Source organism: Aulostomus chinensis, chromosome 22 (genome assembly GCF_037954235.1).
Source record: "Aulostomus chinensis isolate RoL2024-O1b breed Wild chromosome 22, RoL_Achi_v1.0, whole genome shotgun sequence".
In the NCBI taxonomy this organism is placed as follows: domain Eukaryota; kingdom Metazoa; phylum Chordata; class Actinopteri; order Syngnathiformes; family Aulostomidae; genus Aulostomus; species Aulostomus chinensis.
This window is the reverse complement of record NC_141341.1, coordinates 14,620,036-14,647,500: the sequence shown is the minus strand read 5'-3', so window position 1 is coordinate 14,647,500 and position 27,465 is coordinate 14,620,036. Positions and strand designations below refer to the sequence as shown.

At 44.4% G+C, this 27,465-nt stretch overlaps 2 protein-coding genes across 3 annotated transcripts; one reads left to right on the top strand and one right to left on the bottom strand.

The window, feature by feature from the left end:
• Positions 1-6,298: 6,298 nt before the first annotated feature.
• hoxa13a (homeobox A13a) lies at positions 6,299-23,274 on the top strand. The gene is made up of 3 exons (XM_086193173.1): positions 6,299-6,341; positions 19,738-20,553; positions 20,992-23,274. Exons 2-3 carry the CDS (start codon positions 19,893-19,895, stop codon positions 21,237-21,239), a joined length of 909 nt encoding a protein of 302 aa, XP_086049299.1. The 5' UTR covers positions 6,299-6,341; positions 19,738-19,892; the 3' UTR covers positions 21,240-23,274.
• On the bottom strand, positions 8,572-12,231 carry evx1 (even-skipped homeobox 1). Of its 2 annotated transcripts, XM_086193190.1 has the most exons (4): positions 11,765-12,231; positions 10,728-10,963; positions 9,941-10,322; positions 8,572-9,856 (listed from the first exon to the last, which is right to left on the bottom strand). In XM_086193190.1, the coding sequence occupies exons 1-4, from the start codon at positions 12,114-12,116 to the stop codon at positions 9,795-9,797; spliced, it is 1,032 nt and encodes a 343-aa protein (XP_086049316.1). In that variant the 5' UTR covers positions 12,117-12,231; the 3' UTR covers positions 8,572-9,794. The 2 variants fall into 2 exon arrangements, with proteins under 2 accessions (XP_086049316.1, XP_086049315.1); XM_086193189.1 differs by having other exon boundaries at positions 8,572-10,322.
• Positions 23,275-27,465: the final 4,191 nt, after the last annotated feature.

Here is a 27,465-nt window from a genome sequence, read left to right as displayed (position 1 = left end):
AGCCCCCCCCCCCAACACCCTCCTCCTTCTCCTCCTCCTCCTCCTGCACCTTCTACGTCCAGACATTCTATTCTGGTGATGGGCGAGGTTGTCGCTATGGGCTTTTGACAAGCCGTGTCATGAAGTCTTGGTGTCTGGGGTTGTTTATGTGGTTGCACGAATAGAACCAATAAGCTTTTACTTTTTTTTCTTTAGTTTAGCACTTTTTGTCACTCGTAAGAAAGTGAAACCAATAAGGACAAAGGAGACCCCTGGCACTGCCCCTGCTCCCCTCCTGCCTGTACTGACTGCTGCCTAAACACGTCTTTACTCAATGTAAACTGCCAGAGACACAGCCACCATCTCAGACCTCCGCCTAACTGGTCTTGTCCTCGTAAACCCAGGGCAGAGAGAGCAGTGTTTACAGAAAGACAGGAGCGGCTCACCTCTGATCTGCCCCACGATATGGAGAACAGAAAAGAGAAAAAAAGCGAGAGAGACTGAGAGGAAAGGAGACGCCAGGGGTTACATGATTGCAGGACAAACTCATAAAAGTTCCATTAACCCACGAGGAGTTAAAGAGGCCCTGTTTTCATGCAGCAGACAGCCGTCACAAACAGAGCATCACCATAAACCATATCCTCCTTCCTTTCTCTTGATCTCTGGAGCCCTCATGCATCCTGCTCAGCGTCACTCCCCCTCTTCTCTTGCTGGTTTTTAATATTGAATTTGTCCCTACATAGATGCGGCAGACAGGTAAGACACAAAAGATGAGTAAAACAAGGATTCATCTTTCCTTCTTCTTTTCAGCTGATCAAAACAAGACCCTTATTATGCACCCCCCCCCCCCCCCCCCAAATCTGGGTTCCTGCTCTGTGAGTCAGTGCAGGAAGACGCCACAGGTCAGCGTCACTTTGTCTATCTTATTAAACTGTCTCGCCGCCCATTCACACCCGTTCATTTACTGCTTTCATGTTTCAAAGGGAAAGAAAATGCATCAAACAGTTAGACGCGATTGTACTCAGCTACACCTAAACAGAATAAACGCTTTCATTATTCACCCTGTGCATATTTTGCTGGTATAAACTTCTATGACTGCAATGTTTTGTTCTGAATTTAGCTTCAACGTAAATCAGGTGAGTGATGGGCTGGCAGCTTCAAACTAAGTGCATCACTTCCTGTTTGCTGGAGCAGGTGCCATAAACGATACTGATGATAATTTATACATGCTGGAGTCACATATCTACAGTAACAATAATTGCTATAAATGATGCTGTATATATAAAAACTAGGCAATTTATCATCTAATTAAAAAAAATAAATTATTCAGTTCCAAAAGCAGAGATTTAAATTAATTTCCTCCTCAGGTGGTGACCTCCATACTGCTACTCAGCAGAGAAACACTGTCCTGTGAATGGAAACAGGAAAAATTCTTACCAAAGTTACAAATATTTGTAATTCATGTCATTGCTAACAGTAAAATGCACAAACATTTGAATGAATTTTGACACAGGAGGTTTATTTAAATGGACCTACTTCAGACTCCATCCAGACGAGAAGAAAAATGACTCTTTAATACGTGTAACACAATAAACATGATATTTGCTTCTCTCCACTTTAACTTAAATACGATAAAATTTGATCCGAATGTGTGTGTTTTTTTTGAGGGGGGGGGGGCTGTTTAAAGGACTTCATTTATGTTCTATTTGGCAGTTTTACAGGGAATGTTTCAATTGTTCACCCTAAATGTTAAATGATTCAGGTTATGGAGATTGAGGCAAATCCCAACGGTTTACTGTCTATCATGACATCATGAGTATTGCAGGTACACACACACACACACACACACACACACACACACACACACTCGCAGCTGACCCCACCTCTACCTTGTCAATCACTGTGGGTTTTATAGTTTTAGGGAGGTCTGCTTGCAGCCGAACAGTGTGAGTGTTCTTTCAAATCATCCATTAAGCCACTAAGCACATCATCTCTGATGCCCTCACTATCTGGTACCACTATCTCCTCAGCTCCCTTTCCCATGGTGTAGCCTTACCTCCCCAACTTCACTTGCCACGCGCACACACACACACACACACACACACACACACACACACACACACACACACTGACCTGTATGGTAGGACCGCGTATCCTAATGCACATGTGTAAAATCAACTGTTCCTGTTGGAAGTATTTCCATAAACATTTGCCTGGTGGTTTGCCCCACTTCTTTATTAGGGGGTCAGGTCTCGACTCTCCTCTAAGATATGAGCACTCTACAAATGAAAGCTTTGACTGTTCAGTTCAGACAATTAAAGGACACATAAGCTAATCTGCCACCCTTCCGATTGCCAGACTTGAAGACAGGTAGCCTTCTCTCCTCTGTGCGTACGCTAGACATCCACAGAGACCAGCTCACTGCTAGTTAGCTTAGCGCAGCAAACAGTCGCAGTTGAGGATTGTTAGCAAATCTTAATGGAAAGTCATCTAACACACTTGTCATCAAAACATTTTTCCCGCAGTCGCACTTACGTGTGTTTAACATTTAATACGGAATTTAAAAAGATGAAACATTTTAATTTTGCAATCAGATACACAGTTTAAAATGCTTTAATGACCAGGTGCAGTGATTTGACACAGCACCTCCAATGCAGCGTTGTATTTTTGGACGGTAAAAGGAGCAACTTCTACTATTAATCATGGCAAACTTTGAAAGAGAGGAGCGTTACTCCTGAACAAACCAAGACACTGAACCTTATTTATTTGATGACTTGCAACAGAGGAATACTAACACTTCCCATCCACTACCATTCATTGTGCGAAGCTAACGAGCAGTCATTTGATCTGTAGCTCCCTAATGCATGCACAGAGCAGAGAATGGTTTCTATTTTCACGTCTGGCTCCACAAAGGACACCAAACAATCGTATTTCCCCAAAAGTTGGCGTGTTCCTTTAATATCAGAAAACTAGAGCCACTGGTAAGGTGCAGTCAGAGGTCAGCTAGTCAGCAGTTTCCAGAGCAGAATGGAGCATGAGGTTAGCGAGTGTCAGAGGGGGAGGGGCGCTAGGAGATGGAGGATGGAGGAAGAAGCCCAGACAACCACAGGAGAGGACCAGTGGGTGGGTGGGACTGTCATGGGATGGGGGCATGATAGGGATACATCACTTCAGTAAAGAGCTGCTCTACACCCGTGCACGCATATAAACTAAGTTAATAGACACAAGTGACACGCTAACGTCTGAGCTAATCATGGCAAAAGATGTAAATGTGGTACATTTTGTGACGCAGAGGCAAGACTATGGGAATAGATGTCTTCTTACTCCGATTCTCTGGGAAACAGGGGGCACAACTTTTCCTGTCGCCTTCAGCCACCGCCGTTGCTGAGCAGTAAAGCAGCCGGCGTGCAGTAAAATAAAATGAGGTGTGGAGAGAATTGGACCGATCTGCAAAGCCATTGGCTGCAGAGAGGGTCGTAAAATAATAACACTCTGTCGTAAAACAAAGTGCTTATTAAATCATTTTAAACAATATCGCACGATGTGGTGTGCTCTGTTAGCGGTTCCACAAAACACAAAAGGTCTCATGAGGAAAGCGGCTGAATAATCAAACGAAGCTTAATATGTTTATCATCATCATCTCAGCACTGAGTGAGACTTCTGGGGAGGAACTTGGTGACAGAGCAACCAGACTTTGTTGCACGTTACTTGGACTTCGAGCAATATTAAAAATGCATACAAAAGAAAAGCTTGCGGCTTCATTGATCCGGATTGACCTGTGTGCATGCTGACATCATTACTTTTATATCTGAACTTGGAAGCTTGTGAAACAAAAACCTGGGCCGCATTCATCTGCAGGGAGCCTCCACGTCTACTGGTGTTTTTGGACGAGGGGGTGATCGCGATCGTGCGCTTGTGTAGATCAGGAGAGAAACTCTGCTAGCTCAGTTTGTGATTCCCGCTTCGGCCACAGCAGCTATTATTTTCCTGCACATCTTTTGTGGGGCTTTGTTCTGGATTGATAGAAGTCACCTGAACACCTCAGGATACCGAGCTAACAGCCAGCTGGTCATCGCGGCTACCAGCAGCTGTCAGCACTCAATACTTTGGGGGATTCCAGAAGACAATGATGACGGCGATGACCGAGATGCTCACAATTTCGGCTCGCCTATTGCTAAAAAGATCTAAAAGTAATTGTTTGTAATTTGTGAGAGTAATAGTGTCAAAGTAATTTTGTGTTGGTATGAGGATTCATTTTGGATGAATAAACTCACTGGTCAACTATCCTTATGCAAATGAAATAAAAAGAAACTAAATAAACAAATAACTAAAAGGTGACCCAAATATGCATTTTCTTCGCCAAAAGACTAAACCCTTGCTCAGACTTCTAATCCAAATCAGATTTTTGGCATATCCAGATTGACCGACTCAGCTAAACACCATGCAAATGAAATCAGATTTCTGCAAATCTGATCCAAACCACATTTTTGGGGGTAGTTTTAAATCTGAGATTCTTTGAATGACTGTTAGACTGAAGAAATCGCATTCTCTTTTACTGAGAGTGAAACGCTCACACTTTTGCTTGCAAAAAACTTGAATAAAAAAAAAATGAGGATGAATATGATTAAAAAAAAAAACCAAACACTGAAATTTGACACAGGACTAAATGAACAAATAGCTGCTGAACTTAGCGCCATTTGAAACAGTCTCAATCACGCGAATGCCCCCCCCCCCCCCCCCACCCCCGTCTTAATGTCGGCTGTCTGGTCTTTACCAAAAAGTTCAAACAATGTCAAAGCCGTAATGATTCCTGAGAACAGTGTTGTCTTTTCCACGTTGATCCTGTTATATCCCAATCAAGCGACAACATGCAAGATGAAATATAGATACCTGGGAACACTTTTTGACCTGAAATGTTGCATCTAGCTCAGCCAAAGGAGAACTTCTTTTTTTTTTTAAATATCATGTAAGGTTTTCACGTTATAATGTTGTGGAATGAAATACAAAAATATTTCATAAGAGAACACAAGAACGTTTGACAGCGTTGTTCGTTCTTCTCCTCTTCACACCCACCCATGGTCTTCATCACCAGGGAGCGACCCATCCTCCCTCCATACATCACTCAGACCTAAATCACCTTCCCAGGAGGCTGTTCTGGTTCACCTCCCCTCACCTCCAGACCACTGTTTTACAATAATGTCCTAACCTTTTTCATTTCAAAATAATCAATACATAATCAAACTGTTTTCTCTGATATATTTACTATGTTGTTTTGTTGTCTGCTCAACTTATCATCCTGGGTCCTTTCCCCTAGAATTCCCAGCAGGCATCTTCCTCTGCTCTGTGATTTTCACAAAATATCTTCCCTCTCCTGATCACATTTACGAATGCTGAAGATAATAATTTGGAATATATCACAAAAAAATCTAATTACATTGTTTCATTTTTTATGTGTGAACAAAGACATCAACACTGAGAAGTAGAGGGAGGATTAATGTTGTGTTGTTGCAACTTAAAGAGATTCTGCTGAAATAAAATGTCTTCTAACATCTCAGGGAAATCTAAACCACATTAGCCTTGTACTGTAAAAAAAAAAAAAATTACAATAGGGTTTATTATAACACAATATAATATTCTGGAGTCATGAAATCCCACTGCCATTAATTATAAGCTTCGAATTCAATATAATAATGAATATTCTTTAACTACTAACTGGCAGTATTTTTATATATTTATGAGCAAGACTAAGTAACTATGGTTAATTATGGGCCTAATCTGATAAAACAAAACCCAACAACAACAACAACAACAGTGAATTCAACACATTTATATGAAGTTAATTACGATTTCCTGCTGTGGCCTGCTGGTGAGGCCAACTCAGAAGAACTCTCCAGATTTGGGAATTTTAAAATACTAGTGTGTTGAGAAGCTAAAGTTTAGTGAGGAATACAACAGTGACAGTTTATGCTCACCTGCAGAGACACATTAACAGGCACACTTGGCTAAAAGCTCCAGGAACATACCATATTAATAACGAGGGGGGGGGCTTTCTTTGTCGAATTTATAGGTTGTTTTGTGGCCTTGCATCATTATGTTAATTACTCTTCATGACAAATGTCACTACGTGACTATTTAATGATATCTCTGTGTTTTTAAAGAATACATTTGTGTTAACCCAAATTTACACTTAAACACAAATTTAACACAACCCTCTACCCACTTAATTGTGATTTCCGGTTAGTTTTGGCGGCAAACTAGTTGAAAAGTTTATTTCCGTGTCAAAGGCCAACTGGACTGTTTGGCAATTATGTTTTCGTTTGTGAAGGTGTTCATCCTCGGACAATGCGACAATCCCTGCACAGGTAAGCGCGTTCAATTCGTTACAGTCGTTTTATATTTCGTTTAAAGTCCAATTGTACCGTATTCGAAAAGAAGTGATAATTTCCTGTTTCTTGTGGTGTTTGGAGGAAGTTGCCCAAACGTGAAAGTGTTCTATATCCCAAATAAACATGGAAAATAAACATGGTCGACACGGCGCATGTACGGAAATGGCATTTTTAATCGTAAATGTAGCGCACATCCAACTTGCAAAAGACTAATTCACCTCAAGTAACGCGTGGAACTTTACTGTGGTCTTAAATATCCTCTCAAAAAAATTTAATGTCCGAACTGGTTTGTTTCCCATTTTTCCTCACTCAACTTTTAAAACTGCATATTCTCCGAGTTTCGTTGATGTGTGGCTCCTCAGATGTGACTAGAAGTCTAATTTGAGGCGGAACGTGTTCGAAAATTCTCAGAAATATCTTCGGCATTACTTGATTCAGGCAGGATTTTATTGCAACTTTTAAAAAAAAAATATTTATTTATTCTTTTTACTTGCTTGATTGCATCCAACTGATTTTGTCTCACATATAAGCAGCCGGGCCATTTTGCTGCTGCTGTCTCCGGTGCACCGTAAATAATGTTGATAAAGACGCGGGCGACAACGACTTTCACGCGTCCCTCGATTGATTTAACGTGACCTCCGTTTCCAAATGATATTGGAAGCCTATTTAAACAGATGAAGGCTTAAATTGTCTTGCTTGTCTGCGCATTAATCTCCCATTCATCATCATTACGGTGTGATTGGTCCGTCCACGCCTCCGCCAGCCCTTTGCGTTACGACAAGGGCCTGTAAATTAGGATGTAATCCAATTTAAACAGCAGCAGCAGATACATTTGGTGGTTTTTTTTTTTGGGGGGGGGGGGGGTAGCTATGCCGGTGGCCAGCTGCACAGCACCGCCCCTATCGAAACGCTTTGTGTTGGATGGGAGCTGGGGAGCCATGAGCCAATCCGCGCTAATAGGATCTTATAAGCCTGATGTAATTGCTGTTATGTGCACAATCTATGAGCCCATCATATCTTGAAGCGCAGTCAGACGCAATCTTCCGGCGATAAATGGCACGCTGATGCTGGATGAGGCCACCGAGGATTCGGCACATAGTTTACGCAGTGAGAATAGAGAGAGAAGATCCATATGCGTCGCCTGGTAAACGTGGTTGTAATTTACCTCACTTTATTGTGTCATTCTGGCACAGAATGCCGCGGGTTTCGAAGATGATGGTATACTACTGCAGCCAGTGTCTAAACCAATTTAAAAATCAGCTCCGAGCTTCCCTCCAAGGCTGTTAAAACCCCTGCTATGGAGGATTTTGAAGATCCTCTTTGAATATTCAGTATAGCTTTTGTTTTATGGCAGCCCAGGATTTTATTATGCACAAAGCAAAGTCATTTTCCTGCATGACCCGTGTCCCTATCAGGCTTAAAGACACCGGCTGATAGTTTACATAAATCTGCCTAGTGGTTTCTCCCCGACCCGGGCGGCTTAAACGGTGTATTATTCCAAACATATGCATTTTAATCAGCTCGGTCACACTTACAAGAACTCCAGTTAATAAGGCCATCAATCAAACACGAGTGCTGTGTGTGTGTGTGTGTGTGTGTGTGTGTGTGTGTGTGTGTGTGTGTGTGTGTGTGTGTGTGTTGGCGGGGGGGTTGCAGTGAGTATGAGTGCAGTCCTGTCTGATAACCTTTTACCTCGGAAAGTATCAGAGAAGGATGGAAATTTGAAGGCACTGTTTTGTGTTTTTGCACTAATTGATGATTATTGAATGGACAGCTCGCCAGTGCTGAGTTTCTGTCGTTACTTTTGATGCTTGAAAACTTAGAACATTTATGTATATTGAAAATGAATCAATAAGAACACGCTTGTTCGATTGAAGTGGCAAGTTGAGTACGATTTTTTTTTAAGTCCTATGTTTTTGCCAGATGCACCTCAAACAGCTTTTTACTGCAATACCGCGTGTTCCCTCACATCTTCAAACCCGGTTTTAGACGTGATTCGTGCGTTTGTGTCCCTCCGCGGGCCACAGTACCTCGCCCATCCCCTCACGCGCAGAAAACTCTATTAATGTGCGCAGCAAATGTGGCCAATTAGATCCATAGCTGATTGTTGAGCGGGCCATTGAATCATCGATCTCGTTTCAGTTCCAATATCTTCAGACAACTAATTCCGTCCTGTCTATTAAGTGGTCGTAGAGGAAAATATGAGTGGCGTTAACCGAGCCTTGGGACCACTTAACTGTCACGGTCAATCTAGCGGCCCCATCAGGAGAGACGGGGGCCACATTCTGTTGGTGTTTTGACATTGACCACTTGAGAAGAAAATGAGTAGCAGCGCCGACGAGATGCGCGAAACGAAATAAAATGATGTGGTCCCGTAGAACACGACGCTGTTGTCAGGTCAGGCCATTTCAACCACAGAAGAAACACTCTGTTGCTCCACTGATTCTTTGACAGTTTATTGCAAATCAGATGTCGAGACCCTCCTCTCAAAAACAAAAAACAAAACCAGAACAATAGTAATATATTTATATATGTATATATAAAACAAAACAACCTTGCCACTTGTGAGTCGTCTTCTCCACGAAATGCCACTAAACCGGTGCCTCGGCAGCAGTGCAAAGCGAGACATCTATTTTAAAACAAGCCTATATATTAATCACATTTTCATCAGATTGGAGAAGTGTCTCTGGTCTCGCTGAGGGAGAAAACAGAATGTTTGATGGCATTGAATTTTTTTCTCGTTTTGATTGTCCTCTCTCTCTCTTTCTCTCTCTCTCCCATCTTCTGGGTATCTTTCCCCCTCCTCCTCGTCAAACCGTGCGGGCTGTAATCCGTTCCCCTGGCGCCTTGTTACCTTTTGGCAGCAGCGATCCCTTCCTGGTATTATCATTAATTCAAACACTCAAAATTCACCGGGTCGTACATATACATCACTTACTAATTTCACTAGCATCTGCACATTTGGGCCCGGGCCGCCTTGAGAGGGTCCCGGTGTGGAGAGCTGGTTATAATGAGACGGGACGGCCGCAGTGTGTTTTTAACAATCCCCTTGTTAAAAAAAGAGAGATGGAAAGCATCATTCTCGCCTAACTAACAGTACATGTAGGTGGATTTGGACGCGCAAAGAGAGATAAATATTGATAAAACCCATCCATCACGGAGATTTAAATGTTCTGGAGCCCCTTCCGCTCTCTCACTGTCACAGTCCTCTAAAAATCAAATGTCCTTGTTCCATTTTAACTTATTATTATTATTATTATTATAATTATTATTATTATTATTGGTGGAGCCATTGCGCGTCACGGAGCCGAAGATCAAGTTGAAGCTGACGGTCTCTGGTGCGTCTTCATGCTGCCTCAGTCCTGATGGTGTGTGTTGGGTTCTAAAGCTGTAAAGGCGTGTGAGGAGCAGGAGCTGGTTGTCTGGGTTTTATCTGGTCAGGGGCACCTCTTCCCTCTGGTCTATTGTCACAGACGAGGATTTGCTGAGCACTGAAGGCGTGAAAGTGACAAAAGCATCAGTCCTGCTAGTTGGGGAGCACGCGAAGTCTGAGCCGGACGGTCTGGATGAGATACCGTTGGACTGACTGGAGTGGCAGGCCAGGCAGGAGCAGGGGCTCCCCCCGGGACCGAGCCCGTGGGTCGGACCCGGGTATAAGGAGGGGTGTCTGAAGGCGCACAGGAGTTCCGGCCGCTGGTAGGGATGTGACAGCATCCGGAAGCTGTCCAGGGAGCGCAGGGGGTTGGAGAAAGGAGTAGCAGTCGGAGCCGAGCCTGCTCCGACTCCCAGGTGGGAGTAGTAGGGCAGCGGCAGGTGGGACGGGAAGGGGTAGGGCAGGTTCCCGGTGGCTGCAGCGTGGCTCATCATGTAGGTGTAGAAGGCCGGGTCGGCAGGGTGAGGCCAAGTCATGGCCAGACGCTGGCGTTTGTCTTTCATCCTGCGGTTCTGAAACCACACCTAAGGCAGAGACGGAGCGGGTCAAACATTAACCGGCACTTCCCCGCCACACAACAAGCACACAGCGCCCACACGGGCCCCGAGGTTCCCTGCGCGTTGGGATTTGAGTGGAAGAATTTTCCGCTGTAATCCTATTTTGGTTTGGTTGATTAATAAAAGCCTACATTTTAACGGAAATAATCCAGTAGCCTGTAGTGGGCCAGCCGGAAATCCCCAGGCCTGCACGGCTAGCCTACAGGTTTAAGGCTTCTCATCGACATTGCAGCTATTTGTGTTTGATTTTAGGCTCCGTGTGCTTTTCCTATATTTGTAAATTATTCTCCAGATTTTAAACCCGGAACTCTTTATCTTTATAGATAAGGGCGCAGAGGCCTGTTTCTTCTCCTGTGCATCAAATCCTCTTACCTTGATGGTGGTTTCCGGTAGATTTAAAGCGGCCGCCAGCTCGCATCTCCGCGGCCTGGACACATAGTTCTCCCGGTAAAATTCCTTCTCTAGCCGTGCGATCTGCTCCCGAGTGAATGCTGTCCGGTACCGGCGAATTTGATCCGCTGAGTAGGAGAGAGAGCCCTGACCCGGGACAGTCTTATTCGGGTCAGCACCAGCCTCACTCGTGTGACCTGGAGAATCCCCACTGCGACCTGCAACAAAAAAATGTCAGTTAATTTACAGAAAAGAATCCCCCTTGCGCAGGGGAATTTAAATGTTTTTTAATTATTTAATTCGTTCTATATGAATAAATTGGTCATGAGTTCCTGTTAGAATGAGGCTTGTTTTCTAGTTTCGGTGCAGTCCCGTCCAGGCCTTCCTGCCATGCAAACTGTGATTTTACTCATTTTTGTGCAGATTTAAAAACGAGCTGCTCCTGTATTTTAATATTAATTTTCCATGAAAATGTCAATGTTGCCTTTATCAAGGTGCACATTTTCAATTTTTGTTCACCACGCAAGTATTGTTGTAATTAAGTTGCATATAGTTGCAGTAGTTACATTTACATTAAGCAGCTTGAAATGATTATTAAAATCACAATGAGATTTTCCAGTGTCTGTGTAATTTGGCTGAAGGATGTGACACATTGCATGTCAGAAGATGCCAGAGACGCACCGCAGTAAAATACCTGCCTCCCCACTTTTTAGCTGGTGGTTTCCATATAAAAACCCGCATTCTTCCTCATGCACGAGGCTAAATATACGTTTATATAAGCTTCTTTGCTGGGAGAGTGGCTCGGTGACTGTTGAGACGGCGGATGTCACCTCCACACAGCTGTGCAGCCTCACACTGCAGGTTTTTAGACATACAGATTTTAGTTCTAGCAGCACATTTATAATAAGTGCATTTCTCAACAGTACCCCACCATGCTGAGATGAGAATGGTCCAGCATTCATTCAAGTAACTTCATCTGTAAAGCCTGCGGAGCAGCACATGTAGCCTGCTGTACCTACCCTTGGCGCTGGGATAGTCCATGCTTTCAGGCGTGCAGCTGACATCAATTTCCTCGTAGAAATCGGACTCGGTGTCTGAGCTGCTGCCGTCTTTGTGGGGGGGATCTGTCCGGTGCCTGTCGGCCGAGGAGGATGTGCTAAGTGGCCTCATATCAGCGCACATATTCCTGCGGGCGCTTTCCTCCAGCACCCCTTCGGTCCTGTCCCGCGGGTAGGGCGCAGTAGCGCCGGGGCTTAGACAGCTCCTGTGACCCGGCTTCCCCTGCGATCCTCGCGTGGGGCTCCCCTCCGAGCCGCTCTTGCGAAGCTGACCTCCCTCCGCCAGCATCCCCATCTCCTCTCTGCTCTCCATTCCAAAAGCGAAACCTCGACTTCGCCGGAGAGTGCAAGTCGTCAGCTAAGGCGTTTTTTTTTTTTTTTTTTTTTTTGGAGGGGTGAGTGCGACGGTGGCAGCGGTGATGGGTGGGTGGGTGGGGGGGGGCCTCGTGTCTTGAGGAGGAGTAGGAGAGGGTTCTGGAGAAGAGGGGATGCAGTCCTGTATTACCCTGAGAGGAGAGCGCTCCAGAGTGCTGAGAGGGATCTCTGGGAGGGATCACCATTTAGCCTCTCTCTCTTCCTTCAGAGCTGTCATTCTTAATAGGCCCGCCGTCATGATGGTCCCCCCCTGATGACGACACGCATTGATTGGCTATGGGTAAACAGAGGTCGCAGTCGTGGCGTGTGTGTGTGTGTGTGTGTGTGTGTGTGTGTGTGTGTGTTGGTGCTCATCTGTCTACAACAACCACACAAATATCATTAAATTATGATACATATTAAACACCTTTCCTCATTCTCACGTCATTAAACAGACCGAGTGTGTCCTTGCTGACTGCAACTACGCTGCGGTGCAGTTTAATAAGACAAAACGAACCATTAAGACAGTGTAGCCCCCCCCCCCCCCCAACGCAGGCACGCGCATGCACGCACACACACAAGCGCACTTCCTCCGCGTGCCTCTCATCTGTCTCTCCACCTTAAGTGGAGTCAAGTAAACTCCCCTCAAAGGTCAAGTCCTGCGGTCAGAGTTTAGATCGGAGGCCAACCGACGTGAAGTCTTTACTCGCCGGGAGCGAAGCCGGGACCGACTCAGTCGCAGCTCCTGGCTCTGCTTCTCCTCTCTGTAAATACATCAAGTATTTGTTTCTTTAGTTGACACAGAATTAAAAATCCCTAAAAAACACAGTTTAAATGTATCACGATGTTAGAAGCATCAGAAGAGTCTTGATGAGGCTCTGTAACCTTTCACAGTTGTGAACTGAACCCTGATTAAAGATGCTTTGCTGCCTTCAGGGAACAGAGGCGATCGGAGGGGATCAGCTGACGTGATGTGGCGGTGTGTGATGGTTTCATTTTGTGTGTGTGTGTGTGAGAGAGAATGATGCTCATGAGCCGTGAAGGACGAAAATTGCTTTAGAGGTTTGTCCTCTCAACTTGTGATGAAAGTCGCACGGGCTTTTATGGAGCTGTTCTTCTTCCCTCTCAGCAGTAAGCTTTAACTTCATAAGTGTTACATCTGTTGCCGTCGTTGTGATGAATAAACAGAGACAGGAGTTCAGCTCAGCCGTCAGAGGCAGTGATGGGAGCCGTGGCAGCAGACGACCATACGGTTCCTCTGGAAACAGCCGCGCGCCCCGATTGGAGGTCTGCAGCTGCAGGGCACTGCCAGGATTTGCAATGCGACGATGTCGTGTAGAGAGGCGGAGTCACGGTGTCAGGGAGGGAGGGAACGAGGGAGGCTGCAGACGGAGTGTGGAGCGCCATCAGCCTCCGCTGTCCTTGTGCGCCCTCGCCTGTCTGAAAGGAGGTAAAGGCCCAGAGGCAACCGCCCCCTCCCCCTTGCAGCCAGCTGAGGGAAATTCCTTTGGCTTTCTCCCCTCCACTCTTTAATTTGTCTAGCAAAAGACGAAGAGTACATCTCTCTGTTCCTCCCCCTCTTCCTCTCTCGCCACCGCTCCCTCTGTTATTTGATGTTGCAGCGTTTGTCAGTTGGAGTCAAACCTAATCTGGTCGATATTTAATATTCTCTGGGACACTGATGTTGTATTTTTGTCATTTTCACTTTTCATTGTGCTTGTAGACGTCTGTGTTTCATGTGTTTTTTTTTTTTAGTTAATTTATTTTATCCAACTGAGAGGCATTAAAAGTGTGAAGTGTGCAGACAGAGCACAGAACACCAGAACACGTTAAAGATCAGACGCTTGTTAATGAACCACAAAATAATGGAATGTACCAGACTAGAGCTGAAGGAACTTTTAATAAATGAGCCAGACAAGGAAAAAACACTTTCTTTTTATTTTGTTGTTAAGAAGGAAAAAAAAAAAAGTTGGTCACCTCCTGCACCTGGACGATGGATGATTATGGATTTAAAGAGCCATAAATTGTTAATTTTGGATGTCTTCGTCATGTTGAGCAAATCATAAATGTGTGATCATAGCTGAGCTTGGCAGGTGAACGGACCACAAAGCTGAACGCACTGGCGTCCGTGTTGGTTAACTTCTACCCTACTAAGTCATAGCCTACAGGTGGGTAAGCATGCGCGCCGGAAGATGGAAAAGATCCCATTGCTGTGCTTTACTTACCTGAGTTATGCAATGGGTCGCGGCCAGGGCAGAAGCGATCTTGTGATCATCCAGAGATAACATTTGAGAGGCTTTTGCGCAACCGACGAGTGACCTTGCTGGTTTTTACAGTAGTGTCACTTATACTGTGTGTGTTTTAGATAGTGGAGGGTTTGGAGTCGCTGTTGGTTGTTGAACCTTCCCGGTCTAGAGAGAAGATTTGGATCCAGAAGGAGCAGCTTCCTGGTGGCAGAGGAGCTCAAGTGACTGCAGTAGTAAGGGGAGATCAAAGAGGGGCGTGGGGGGGGGGGGGGCACGCACGCCCCAGCTGCAGACACCATAATGCGCCCCCTCAGTTTTACAAGTCAGCCAAACTTGAACTTGACCATGGAGCCTGCGCAGTGGGCATGTAATCTAATCCACGGCCCTGGCAGTGCAGACCCGCAAGGGAGTATTAGCTCTCTGCAGAAGAGAGCCTCGTTCCTGTGTGTGCGGCAGGATTGTGCTTGAACTGGTTTGCTGGATGTTCAGTCTGTTGTCGGCTGAGGAGGTGCAGCGCTTTTCCTGCACAAGGAGTCAGAACCTGGAAGAAAATTTAAAAAAAAACTGTTGCCTAGCCCTGATTATCGTGGCCCCTCCCGTCTATGTTGCTTCAACTTGGCCTTGAAAGAGGGTGACGCAGCTACCAGCGAATTAACTCGATGACCTTGGAGCCAAACGAGCTCTGATGACTATACAGCTGTAGATCTTTGCCGCGTTTATCTCTCGTCCCTGCTCCATCCTGCAAACCCAGCGCTTCCCTCTCTTAGCAGGCCGCTGCTATCAGACTTGAATAACCCTATTAAAGGGGGCAAACATCGCGGGGCATGGCTTAACACCAGGTCTGCGGTAGCACGGTTACACACCAGGTGCAAATCCCTGACGTTTCACAAGAATTCATGTAATTCCTCCGACTGGTTTGCGCGTCCCTGGCATCTTTCAGAAAGGTGATATTTACAAGTCCGTCTGGTAGCAAATGGGTTTTTTATTTTTAGAGCGTTACTGTCATCATTCCCTCCGTGATATCTGGCCTGGCGCTCTCCAGCTCGTTAATACAGACCGACGCTGGAGCTGCCTGGGAGGAGACGCAGACATTTCTCGGCTCCAGCTCTTCATTTCGTGACAGTTGAAGTGTGTGAAGTCTGAGTGAAATAATCCGACTGAACTCTGTGTTATTGTACCGAAAGCTGGAGCCTTTGGCATTGTAGTTATGACTAACATCTTGGAAAGCAGAGATTTAGACGAAATATTAGTTGAAATGATAGAGGCCAAGTGAATTTTAGTGAAATTGCAGGGGTTTTCCAAACTATAGACGCAAGAAATATTTCATCCTGCACCGTGATGGGCTCGTTTCTTAATAAAGTTGAGCAGTGGGAGAATTAGAACTAACATTTATCAGTATTATCAAAAAAACGGCAGCAACCAGAAACATAACTTACTTGTTTTATCTATATAAAAACGATCAACCTCAAAGATTGCTGGGGGAAAAAATGAAACGAAATAATCACAAGATGTATGAAATTATTCTAAAATATCCTGGATTTTCTTCTGCCTCAAACCTACGAGAACGATACAAATGAATTTGAAAGAAATCACGTCGGTTTGGCTCGAGAGCTGCATTTAATTATATCAATGGTCGGAAGCTCCGCTCACTGGTAGTTCTGCCACTATTTTGGTTTTTCCCTGCAAGACCAAAACGGAAAAAAACAACAAAACAAAAAAACCTTTATCCCTCTGCAATGTAGCAGCGCAAAATACTTCAGTCTGTGCCTCAGGGTAATGTTTAGTATGTTGTTAGGTATTTGTTTTCATTTTATATTTTTTGATAAGCTGCTAAAATGATGATGATGATAAAATGATGAGTGTTTGTAGAGATGCAGGAGGCCACCGAAGTTCGGAGCTCTGAGATAATTGATGTGTGTATTTTTTATGCTGGCTGCAAAACGACGAAATGTAGCCAGTTGTAATTAATGATGTTTCATCAAAAAGAAAAGGGAAAAGAAAAGCAGTAGGGCTTCCACAGCCACCTCAGGAGGGTCGATCTGGGTTTGTATGAGCTTATTTTCTTTTTTCTTTAAATCAACTGCTTCTTGAGTTAAAAAGATCCTCCTATGATACAATTCCAAAAGCTGCATTTCTATATTTCTACGCTGCTCATGTCTGCCAGGAACTGCAGCCGCACATTAGTTGGCCTCCGCGACCCAGAACACGACACACGAGGTGCTGAGATGCGACTGACTGTGGTATTGATTGATACTTTTATTTCCTGTTACTTCTGTTACTTTTTTTTAAGTAATCTTAAATCAAAATCTGATATTTGAGAAGCTGAAACAGAAATTTACATCGAAGTTCTTAAGGGGTTTAAAAACCCGTCATTGACACCTTGGGAGTGAAGCTTGCCGGTTAACCGTGCTGGCTGACACCGTGTGGTGTCCTAAAATAGTTAGTTTTTCCCATTATATTATAATACTTCATCATCACACATAAGCGGCCATAAAACATGAAAACCTCCAGTGTGTCACTGCCCATGTGGTTCACGGCTCTGACCACAAAAACATATTGACTTTTTATGCTTTGACAACTCTTTTTTTTTTCCCCCCCTGTTTGACTGCCGTCCACTTAAAACGTCAACTCGCAAGCCTGCAATTTGACTGCGCGTATCTGGTCGCAGCTATCTTCCTCAAATCACTATTTCATGCTATGAAAAGATAGATTTATAGCCGAGGCTAACTTTATATAGTCATGTCCCTACTTTACCCATGGAGGCTTCGTGCGATGAAGCTGTGTGATAAATGTGCTCTTTGTCTCAATGGGGATGCCAGGACAAACACAGGCTTGATGAAGACCTCGAGTAGTGGCTCCCTCAGTGGACCTAAGGAGGTGGTCCTGCAGACCGGGCTCCAGAATTCTAGGAAAGTTTTAACGGGATAAAAAGGGCTTTAATGTTGCAATGTTTCTGCCCTAAAAAAAAAAAAAAAAAAGTTGTGTAAGAATTCAACAGTCACACACACTTAATTCCACTTGTCTCCCAGGAAGCCAATCAATTAGCAGTGAGTGTGTGTGTTTGTGCGTGTGTGTGTGTGTGTCCGCTGTAAAGTTGTGTGTTCATTGTTCTGTGGGATGTCTCATGTCTGGACTGACCACATGTGCGCGCCGGCGGCCACCTTGGCGAGGACGCGCTGTTGTTGTTGTTGTTGTTGTTGTTGTTTTTGTGACTGGACTGAAAGAATCGAGACGGGACGGAGCAGAGATGTTGTAGAGTCGCTTCAGGCTTGTACACACAACAAATGTCGTAAAAGAAAACAAAGTATGACATTAAGTATGATTTGTGGATCAGTTAATGGTTTATTTTGATTTGTCGTCAGTGGGGAAAAAAGAATGCGCAGCAAGTTAGGCCTTGTATCTGCCACTCAGTTGTTGCTGAAATATGTGAAGTACCTTGAGTTTGTTGATGACGTCAGGACACGTAGACGAGATTTCATCGAGACACGTCAGTCAGAGCAATCCAACAAGTTGATTGAAGCGTTCTCCCCATATGATCACACTGATGAAATCATGCGTGTGCGAGATTTAAAAACACTCTTGAATAAGCAAAATTAGGACGACATTTACAGAGCACAGGCAGAGAACGGTAACTGCGCATTTCTCCGTTTGCGTAAGGAAGAGCCACCTGTTAGGCCTGGAGTATGTTTCCCAGAATTGTAACGTTTTTCGACGACTTTACCGAGGCCTCCGCGTGAGATTAAAACGTTGCTGTATTGATTTTTCTCTCCTGTTATCAGATGGGACACGTTCCCCCGCTTCACCCGACTAGAAGTCAGGAAACATGGACGCAGTCCCACCATAGTTCCATTACAGGCAATGAAGCACTTCCCCCGGAGGCAAAACATAAAGTCCAGCTCACACACTCTGTGAATGATGGATCTTATGTAAACCCATTTTAGCCAGTCGCTGTTTGCTTTGCTTGTTCCTCGCAGCATGTTTTATTTCAGTCCACTGTGAGAAAAGAACCGGTATGGTGTCTACTGTTTCAGCTCCTTGTTCACTGCTGTTAATGTGTGGCGTTCTATTATTGTCTGTTCATATGAAAGATTTGAATACCGACACTTCCTGCAAACATAGGACGCAGATGAGACCAGAGGAACTCATGCTGGATTGTTGTTGTTTTTTTAACCTCCTTTCCCTTAAAACCGAAAAGACCAAGAGCTAGTGTCCACAAACAAGAAAACAACAGCCCAGACACTCACGTAAGACGCGTCTATCCCTTCCCTTCTTTCTACATCACATCATTTTCACACGTATGTGCCAAAACCCCTCTAAAAGATCCACAAATAAAAAAAAGAAAAGAAAAAAAAAAGAAGTAGCATTACAGTATACGCGCCACCCAAGTGAATCGGCTACAGGCTGGTGTTGGTGAGAATAACCACTGGAGAAAACAAAATGATAGTAAAAGTTAATGTCCTCCAATAGCTTTCATTGGGACAGGAATTCTCACCCCTCTTCCGCCCTTTTCAAGAGCTCAGACGGTCCCTTCAAAGCCTGAATAGCCCGACGAGCTGAATGGCGAGACAGCAACTTTCAACTTGACCTTGGCCTCCAGCCGTGTCTTCCTCCTGCGTGTAAACACCAAGCCCTTTCTGCTCGTTGCATGTTGTCAACATGTATGGAATATTCCCCGGATTCATTTCTTCTTCTTCACCTGCCATTCAGATCTTCTTTGTTGTGTAGACATAATTTGCATGCCCGCGTTTCTTGGAATATATCCGTCCAAACAGATTTTCTGGTCTTTGTCGTCCATCTTCTACATCCCGTGTCGAATGAGCTCTTTAGGCTGCAGACATGCAGACGTGCAGCCACACGCGGCTCAGCAGCTCATCTAACCGCATTCTTGAATATTCCGTTTTTATACATTAGTCTCAATCACTAAATAACGCTCGATTCCTCCCAGGCGCAGACAAAAGCTGATCAGTGTGCGTTCGTAAACAGTAAGTCACATTATTCATGTGGACGTGATAAACGGTCTTCACAAGTGTCTTTAGAATTAGATCACACTCCTCAGAAGGGCTCTTATTTCCACCTCGCAGCAGCTATAAATCAAATTCTCCAAATCAGGCATTTAAACTCTGAAACAGTTTCATATGGATTAAAACAAAAAACAGTGAAATATTCTGTTGAGTTATTATTTTTTTTAATTCAAACTAAGAAATTAATTTCAGCTGGCATGACACCGGCTGAATCCCCAGGAAGGTGTATATGTAGAAATGTCACCTTACTGCGCCGCATTTTTCTCCATTTAATTATCTCTTGTGGATGATGTTTACCGTCCTCTTTGCATAGCTGGTCACGTGTCAACATCTGGACCAATAACGGCGCGCCCTCGCCGCTCCTGTGCGCGTCAGAGTGCCTTTACTCTCTGGGAAGCAGTATCTCCTTTTTTCAGTCTCTGGGCTTTTTAAAAAAGAGCCAGAAGCTTCAATGTTGGATGCCGTGCTATGACAACGTCACTGCTCCTCCGTCCTCGCTGGGTCGATCCGTCGGTGATGTTTCTCTACGACAACGGCGGAGGATCCGATGAAGTGAGTAAGAACATGGAGGGTTTCGCTGGTGGCAACTTTGCTGCGAACCAATGCAGGAACCTGATGGCGCACCCCGCGTCCCTGGCACCCAGCACGGCCTACGCTTCCAGCGACGTGCCCGCCACCGGTATGGGTGAGCCGGTGAAGCAGTGCAGCCCGTGCTCCGCATCTCAGAATTCCTCAAGCGCGTCTCTGCCTTATAGCTACTTCGGCAGCGGCTATTACCCATGCAGAATGTCGCATCACAGCAGTATAAAGTCTTGCGGAGCTCAGCCCCCCTCCGCGTATGGAGAGAAATACATGGACACGTCTGCCCCAGGAGACGATTTCACCTCTCGAGCAAAGGAATTCGCTTTCTATCCGACCTACACCTCAGGTCCGTACCAACCTGTCCCGAGCTACCTGGACGTCCCTGTGGTGCCAACTATCGGCGCGCCGTCGGAGGCCAGACACGATTCCCTGCTGCCAATGGAGAGCTACCAACAGTGGACCCTCGCAGCCAACGGCTGGAACAGCCAGGTTTACTGCGCCAAGGAGCAGCCCCAGCCTGGACACATGTGGAAGCCCTCCATACCAGGTAACATCTGACCCTCTTACATGATCTTGTACTTGTAGCTAGCAAGCAGAACGTTTCTGAAGCTCCATCACTTAAAAGATCTGACAGAAGCACTACTCTGCTGTTACTTGGTTCTTCTAGATGAAAGCTTTCATGTGTAGGATGTTTAGTTTACAGGAGAACTCGAAAAAAATTAAATTATATCTAGGGGATTTTTAATATATATATATATATATATATATATATATATATATTTATATAATCCCCTAGATACAATTTAATATCCTCAGTGGAGGATATTAAATTGTATCAATCAAATGTTGATTATTATATTTTATTGTGAGCTGAGGTTGAAGTGTGCGTGGCTCAGTTACTAGTAATGACGGTTTAGTGTTGCAGAGAAGCTCAGCAACTTGTTGAGAGGCGCTTATCCTGACGGTGTCTCCTGTCTCTCGTCAGACCCAGCGTCCCACGCCGGGGGGGACTCCGGCTCCTATCGGCGCGGACGGAAGAAACGCGTGCCATACACCAAGGTGCAACTGAAGGAACTGGAGCGCGAGTACGCCGCCAACAAATTTATCACGAAAGACAAAAGGAGGAGGATATCTGCTCAGACCAACCTGTCCGAGAGACAAGTCACGATATGGTTTCAGAACAGACGCGTGAAGGAGAAGAAAATTGTCAACAAATTGAAAACTATTAGCTAGTTTTTTTTTTCAGTCACGGACAATATTTGCAATATCGATGGGAGATATACCACACACACACACACACACACACACACACACACACACACACACACACACACACACGCAAACACGTGCGCGCGCGGGCGCGGACTCATGCTCTTGGAAACAACGAAACGTGAGTGAATTTCTCGGAGCTTCTGGAACAAAAATGTCTGAGGCCTAAGAATGCGGGACCCTCCACTTCCGGCCACTTGTTAAATATTGTTCAAGGAGGGGGAAAGACGCACATCTAGCTGCAGTCTGTGTGACTTTTGCCCACTCCCAGCGCAGGAAAATGGTTCACAAAGGTGTGCGTGCCACCGAGCTACACTTTTATCTGCAGGTTTAACAAGGGTGCTAAATGCAAAGATTCCCAGGAAGTGTGGTGGTTGGGATTTGGACCTTGGGAATGTTAAATATTAATCTCCCCCTGCCTTCTTCTTTTCTTTTCTTTTTTCTTTTTCTTTCTTTTTTTATTTAAAAAAAAAAACACTTGCTCGTATGTTTTGCTTGTATGGAGTTTAGTCTTCTCATATGAAGCCGTGCTCTCATTCATACTCTATCCCTGGTGCAATTCTTCTTGTAATGCTTAGATAATCGTCCGGGAAATGTGTCCATCGATCATAGCTTCTTATCGTGTGAGCGTATTCTTGTTGCTGTATATAAAGTTAAATTCCGGCATGATGTCCAGGTTATTTGTGTGTGTGTGTGCGTTGAATATGTCGGTGTTTTAAGTCCGTCACAATAAAAGTTTGGACTTTTTATCCAGTGTTGCAGCCGCACTCGTTTCATCCCCCACGGTTGTAGTTGAATTCCTATTATGTTCTTTTTTGTCATTTAATTACAAAATAATACTCAGGAAACGTCGTAATTCAAAACTGAATTAAAATAATTCCGTAACGTGTTCTAAATGGTGCAAGATGTCTGCAGAATGTTTGCTTTGTTTGCAAGTGTTTATTGTTGTGGTCATGATGCACGTTAAAGAAATACGTCCGTACTCCTTTTTTTTAATATTTAAAACCTCCGAGTGTGAATTTATAGAATTGCTGGTTGTCTTCTGCTTGGCTTTGGGGGGAAAAAAAACAGGAGCGATGAGGTCGGGTTGTAGTGAAATGTGGGCTGACATCGCCATCTAGCGGCGACCGTGATAAACAAACTGATTAACAGTGTAGCAGCCCCCAAACAAAAATAATGATGAAAATAACAATTTTAAAAAATGGCAATAACCAAGAAAACAACAACGCTAAAGATGGCAATAATTTTACGTAATTATTACTGTTGTTGTGTAAATTAAGATTTCATTCCAAAATGACAAGGTCAGTATTTTGTGTGTGACGACAGCAAGAGTAAGCACGCGGGTGGAAGGAAGCCTGTCTTTGTTTCGATAACAAAAATCTGATGTCCAAAACACCGCATCCCTCATCGCTGTTGCTGCAGGCTACAGTTTAGAATCCCAGGTTATTACAGATTTGGCCTGTTCAATCTCGTATTGCGTCGAGGTGGATTTTTTTTTTTTAAACAATCGAATTTTATTTCTTGATTTTTATTCATTCGCGTACCTTGCAGGGCGCACAGCTCCACGTGACTGTCGTCACTCTTCATTTATCTCTCAGCTTAACACGCTCTTGATATTTAGAAGCTCTGTATTAACCCTGATGCTGCAGTTGTTTCCAACCCTGGGAATTGTTGTGTTTCTGTGTGTTCTGGTAAAATAGGACATCGGCATGGATTTGGTCAGCGTGACGCAGTCAGTCTATCTCTTCACCTATTTATTCTGTGATTTAAAAATGATGCAGGTTGTTAATTTTGCTCTATATAGTCAGCTACTGTGTAAGCTCTCACCTTGAGTTAGATTTTCCTCCAAATTAAATAAAGGATTGTATTGTGTAAAATGCACACATCAGTTTATCTCTCCATACACATCGAATGTCAATGAGCCACGCGGGACTGGACTTTTATATCCTCCTTTTTAAATACATATTTCGGAACAATGAAGATAAAAATCGTGATTCAGAAAATTCTTAGTCTTTTGTTGCTGTTGCTGATTATTTTAGAATATTTTACTGGTGTTTTTTATGAGCTAGGATAAAGAGAAGTTTTAATAAAATAAATTTTGTGCTTGATTAGTATGACCCGGCGTAATGTAAAATTTATTTTATTTTGAAATGTTCATTTGGGCCTATACAGTGAAGAGAACGATTTATTTCCCGCGGTGACTTGAACTTCAGGGTATCCAGCACAATAGACCTGAGCGCCGGTGTCAGGAGTGCTGGGCCTTCCAATAACAAGAGAGGAAACTTTAGTGTTGCTTTTTGAAGATTGCAGTATTGAATGACGCCACAGGCTCGATACCTCACGGTCCCAGCGTGTTTGGTTTGGCTGCATTTATCAATGATTCAGTTTTACCGGCAGCGTTAGGAGCTGCAGCTCCTTTAACACGCTGACTTCATCGCACAGCTGTGTCAAACTCCTGTGTTTTAAAATGATCTCTTTATAAAAACTGAAGGCGTTTTGACCGTTGCATTCACGCGTCAGAGCTTGATGGACAGTTTTTCAAAAATAAAATCTTAAACCTTTGTAACGTCTTGCTATGTAAACTCAACAGAGACAAGAAGGCCCTAAATTAAATCCGATTGTACCTGGGGAAAAAAAATAAAATAAAGAAATATATATTTAATATATACATACAAATATTTTAATTGATGATATTTTAGAGTTGTACAAGACTACTGTTCTTCGGTAGCCTTTGGGTGACTATAAACGTTTGTGGCCTCGTCACTCTTCTACTGTGGACTGTGGCTGAAACGATAGTAGCGGATTATTCTCCTTCTGAAAATGTAATTCCGCCTCTTCATGTGAGGTTTTCGAAATTGCAGTATTTTCGGTGAGAGTGGAATTGATGTGAAACTTCAATCCAGCTGAAGTCATTAGGTTGTATTTTATAGTTTTTCGAAAGAAAAAAAAAAGTAAACTGGCACGGAGGGGAATCTAAACTCGGGACTAACGTCCGGGTCTGATCGTAGGGGCTCATGACAGGCACATGGCAGCTGACAAGAAGCACAAGGAAAATATCAGACGTACGTCCGCGTGCATGGAATGCGTACCCAAGCTGACGCGTCCTCTGACGTCACGACGGCAGTGCGCGCACACGCCGCACAGGCTGGGAGAAAGCGGAAGCGAGGGCGCTTTCAGCGGAAGTTTACCGCGGTGATTTTTGGGAGTAGGAGAAGCTTATTGGCTTCCGGGTAGCACTGCGGCGTCTCATTGGCTCGATGAGGACCAAAACAAAACACTCGCTCCCGCCTCCAGCCTTAAACGACCCACAGCTCCCGGCACCACGCTCCACCTCCCCCTCCTCCCCACCCTTTCCTCCTCCCCCTTCCAGGAGCCGCTGTGACGGGGCGGCCCATCCTCCGCGGCAGGATCTTGGGGGGGCTGAACTACAGCAGTGCGCAAAAATGGGCTTCTGCTGCCACACTAAGGAAAACCCCTGCATTACAGCTGCATTTAATGCTAGAAAAAATGTCAGCTGAACCTCTTGTTTATGCAGAAGGACTTTCATGCATCCTTAACATTAATTACAGCTGCGTTTTCCGGGGGCTACCAGATTTCTACCCCTGCAGCCGGCGTTTGTGTCCGCACTGTAACTCAAGAACCATTCCACTGAATCCAATGAATCTCTGCACGGCTTCGATCTGCTCTAAATCTGATCCCTGACGTTCCTCCCTGCTGGTGCCAACGTCCCTGGCAGCCATCTTTGATTATTATTAATATTGTTATTTATCTTATGTCTTCGTTTTTAGGTCACCTTCAATCATCAGTAATGTGATCTGATATAATGAATTCATTCGCCTGGCGGATTAATCTGCAATTAGTCCTCCTCGCCTCGATGGGTCGGTGGACAGACTCGGCAGTTGCTGGTTTTAAATTTTAAATAGAGTTTAATCGTGTGTTATAAAGCGCTTTTAAATTAAAAAAAAGTTTTTTAAAAGAAAATGCAGGGTAGTCCTTGTTACGATCCGTCCACTTTAAGAGCAACTAGGTCCTTCCCGTTTAGTCAAATGGATTAAAAGGCATTTTTAGACCGACAGAGTAGAAATGATGTATTTAATAACATGGTTTCACTGATGCCGCGTGTGTTTTTTCTGGCTCCGTGAATAATAGCCCACGTAAGAAGCCTCTCACGCAGCCGCCTCAGACAGACAGGGCCAGCAGGCTTTGCTCTTTACATTGACCTTCGCTGTCTCTGCGCGTAATGAACGCCAGGCCCTGCAACCTTCCGCCTCAACCATAGAAGGTCCAGCTCGACAGCTCTGGGTTTTGGAGGATAATCTCCTACATAGTTCACCACAAAGTCCCGTCCAAGACCGTGACAGCCGTCAAATAGAAGCACGTGACTGACATTATGCGAAATCCTCCATATCCCAGTCCGCTCCTTAGTCTCCATCAGTGTGTGTTTTCCTGTCCTCAAATCCCCGCAGATCAGGTTGTTTTGGTTTGGAAATAAAATTGCAGAATAGCAATTCACTGTTAATGATGCGTATGTAGGATAAACTATAAATAGTCCATATGTTTCCAAAGAAAGTAGCAGTGGGAGTCTTTCCGCGTTAGATCGAAAGCAAAAAAAAAAGATTTGCTTCGATCGTCTTTTCGTCTATAATTGCTATTTTCTCTTATTTTTTCTCATTAAGATTCGAATGAATTTTAGATCTCATTGAAATAGTTTGGGTCTACAGATCAAAGCTCTCTTGAAGGGGTCAAACTTGACCTACAGCTTTTCTCCCGGAACCTGAATGACTCGCATTTTTGAAAGTAGTAGGATTGGTTGGTTTTTTTTTTTAAATGCCGCAAATGCGCTACCGAGGACTCTGCAAACCCAGAGAGACATTTCTGACTCAACGTGGACGCGTTTAAATGAATAGGATTCCACGCGTTGTATTTCAGGGAGGAAACCTTTGAATTTAGTGGAAATCTTTCATTTTTATTTCTCGTCATCGTCGAGGCCCGTAGACGGTCGTTGTAAGGTGACCTGGATTCACACGGACTTGATATCCGATCAGTAACACGGATCTGTGCAACTAGCGGATCGTTTCATCTTCAATCGCATTTGCGGGAAAACACGAGTCTTATATTTAACAAAAAAAGAATAATACAGAATGTTTTGCGCTTAAAGTGAAAAATGGAGAAACGAATTCAGGGGCTGTTTTTTTTTATTTTAAGGATGATAAAATGGTGAAGTTAAAAAAAATAATTTTAAAGAGCTGGACAGAATATACTCGCTGAATTTGACGCAGCCTGTTGGCCTTTGCGTGTCTGTCCTTGCGGATTTTCACTTCGATTAAAGTGGAAAAGACTCCCTATAACTGAACTATTCCTCAATAATCACATCCCCCAAAAAATATTGCGATATATTTTGTCTAAATACGGAAGATCTGATATGAAAACACATTTATTTATTTTTTTCCAAAAGCGACGAAATGTTGCCTTCTTCGTTGAGGCAAATCCAAACGGAAACAAAGCACCGCAATGATAGAAGCTGCCATTCGAATAAAAGCCACCGTTCCCAGTCGCTCTCTGCTCCCCTGAACACTGTAAGACAGTATAGTTATCATGATGTCTGTCGTCTAATCCTCTTAACGCAGGACGTGGAGGTTCCCTGACGCAGTTTTCTGTTGCGGCTCTGTATGATTAAGATCAAATTCTAACATTTGGCTCAAGTGGCTTCTTTATTCTTTTCCACCTCTTTCTGGCTTTGAAACATTTCATTTATTCCCCCAATGAAGTCCAGTTTATGTCCCTTTGTTGCCCAGGTCCACTCCTCCTGGAATCCTCGTCTCCCAGGATACCCTCCACAGGCTAATCCAGCATTGTGAGGCTCTAGTGGTTGGTCAGAGGTGCTCCCGTTGACCGTGGAGTTGGTCAGTTTCCCTGCGTGGCTCCTGTGTGGTCCGCCTGGCCCCTCTGACGCCGCCATCACTGCAGTCGACCCACATTTCTGTCACCTGTGGATAAATCAAGAGATGCGCTCCGAATCAGGTTCTTATTTACTGATATAATCCCACTCACCTTTTTTTTACACAAACTGGCTGCTTTTAATCTTGCAGTCAGATGATTTTATTGCACCCCCCCCCCCCATCTCACCTACCCCAGCCACTCGAGCTGGTATCACCGCAGCCCCGCAACCATGATAACGGCTCACTTAAGT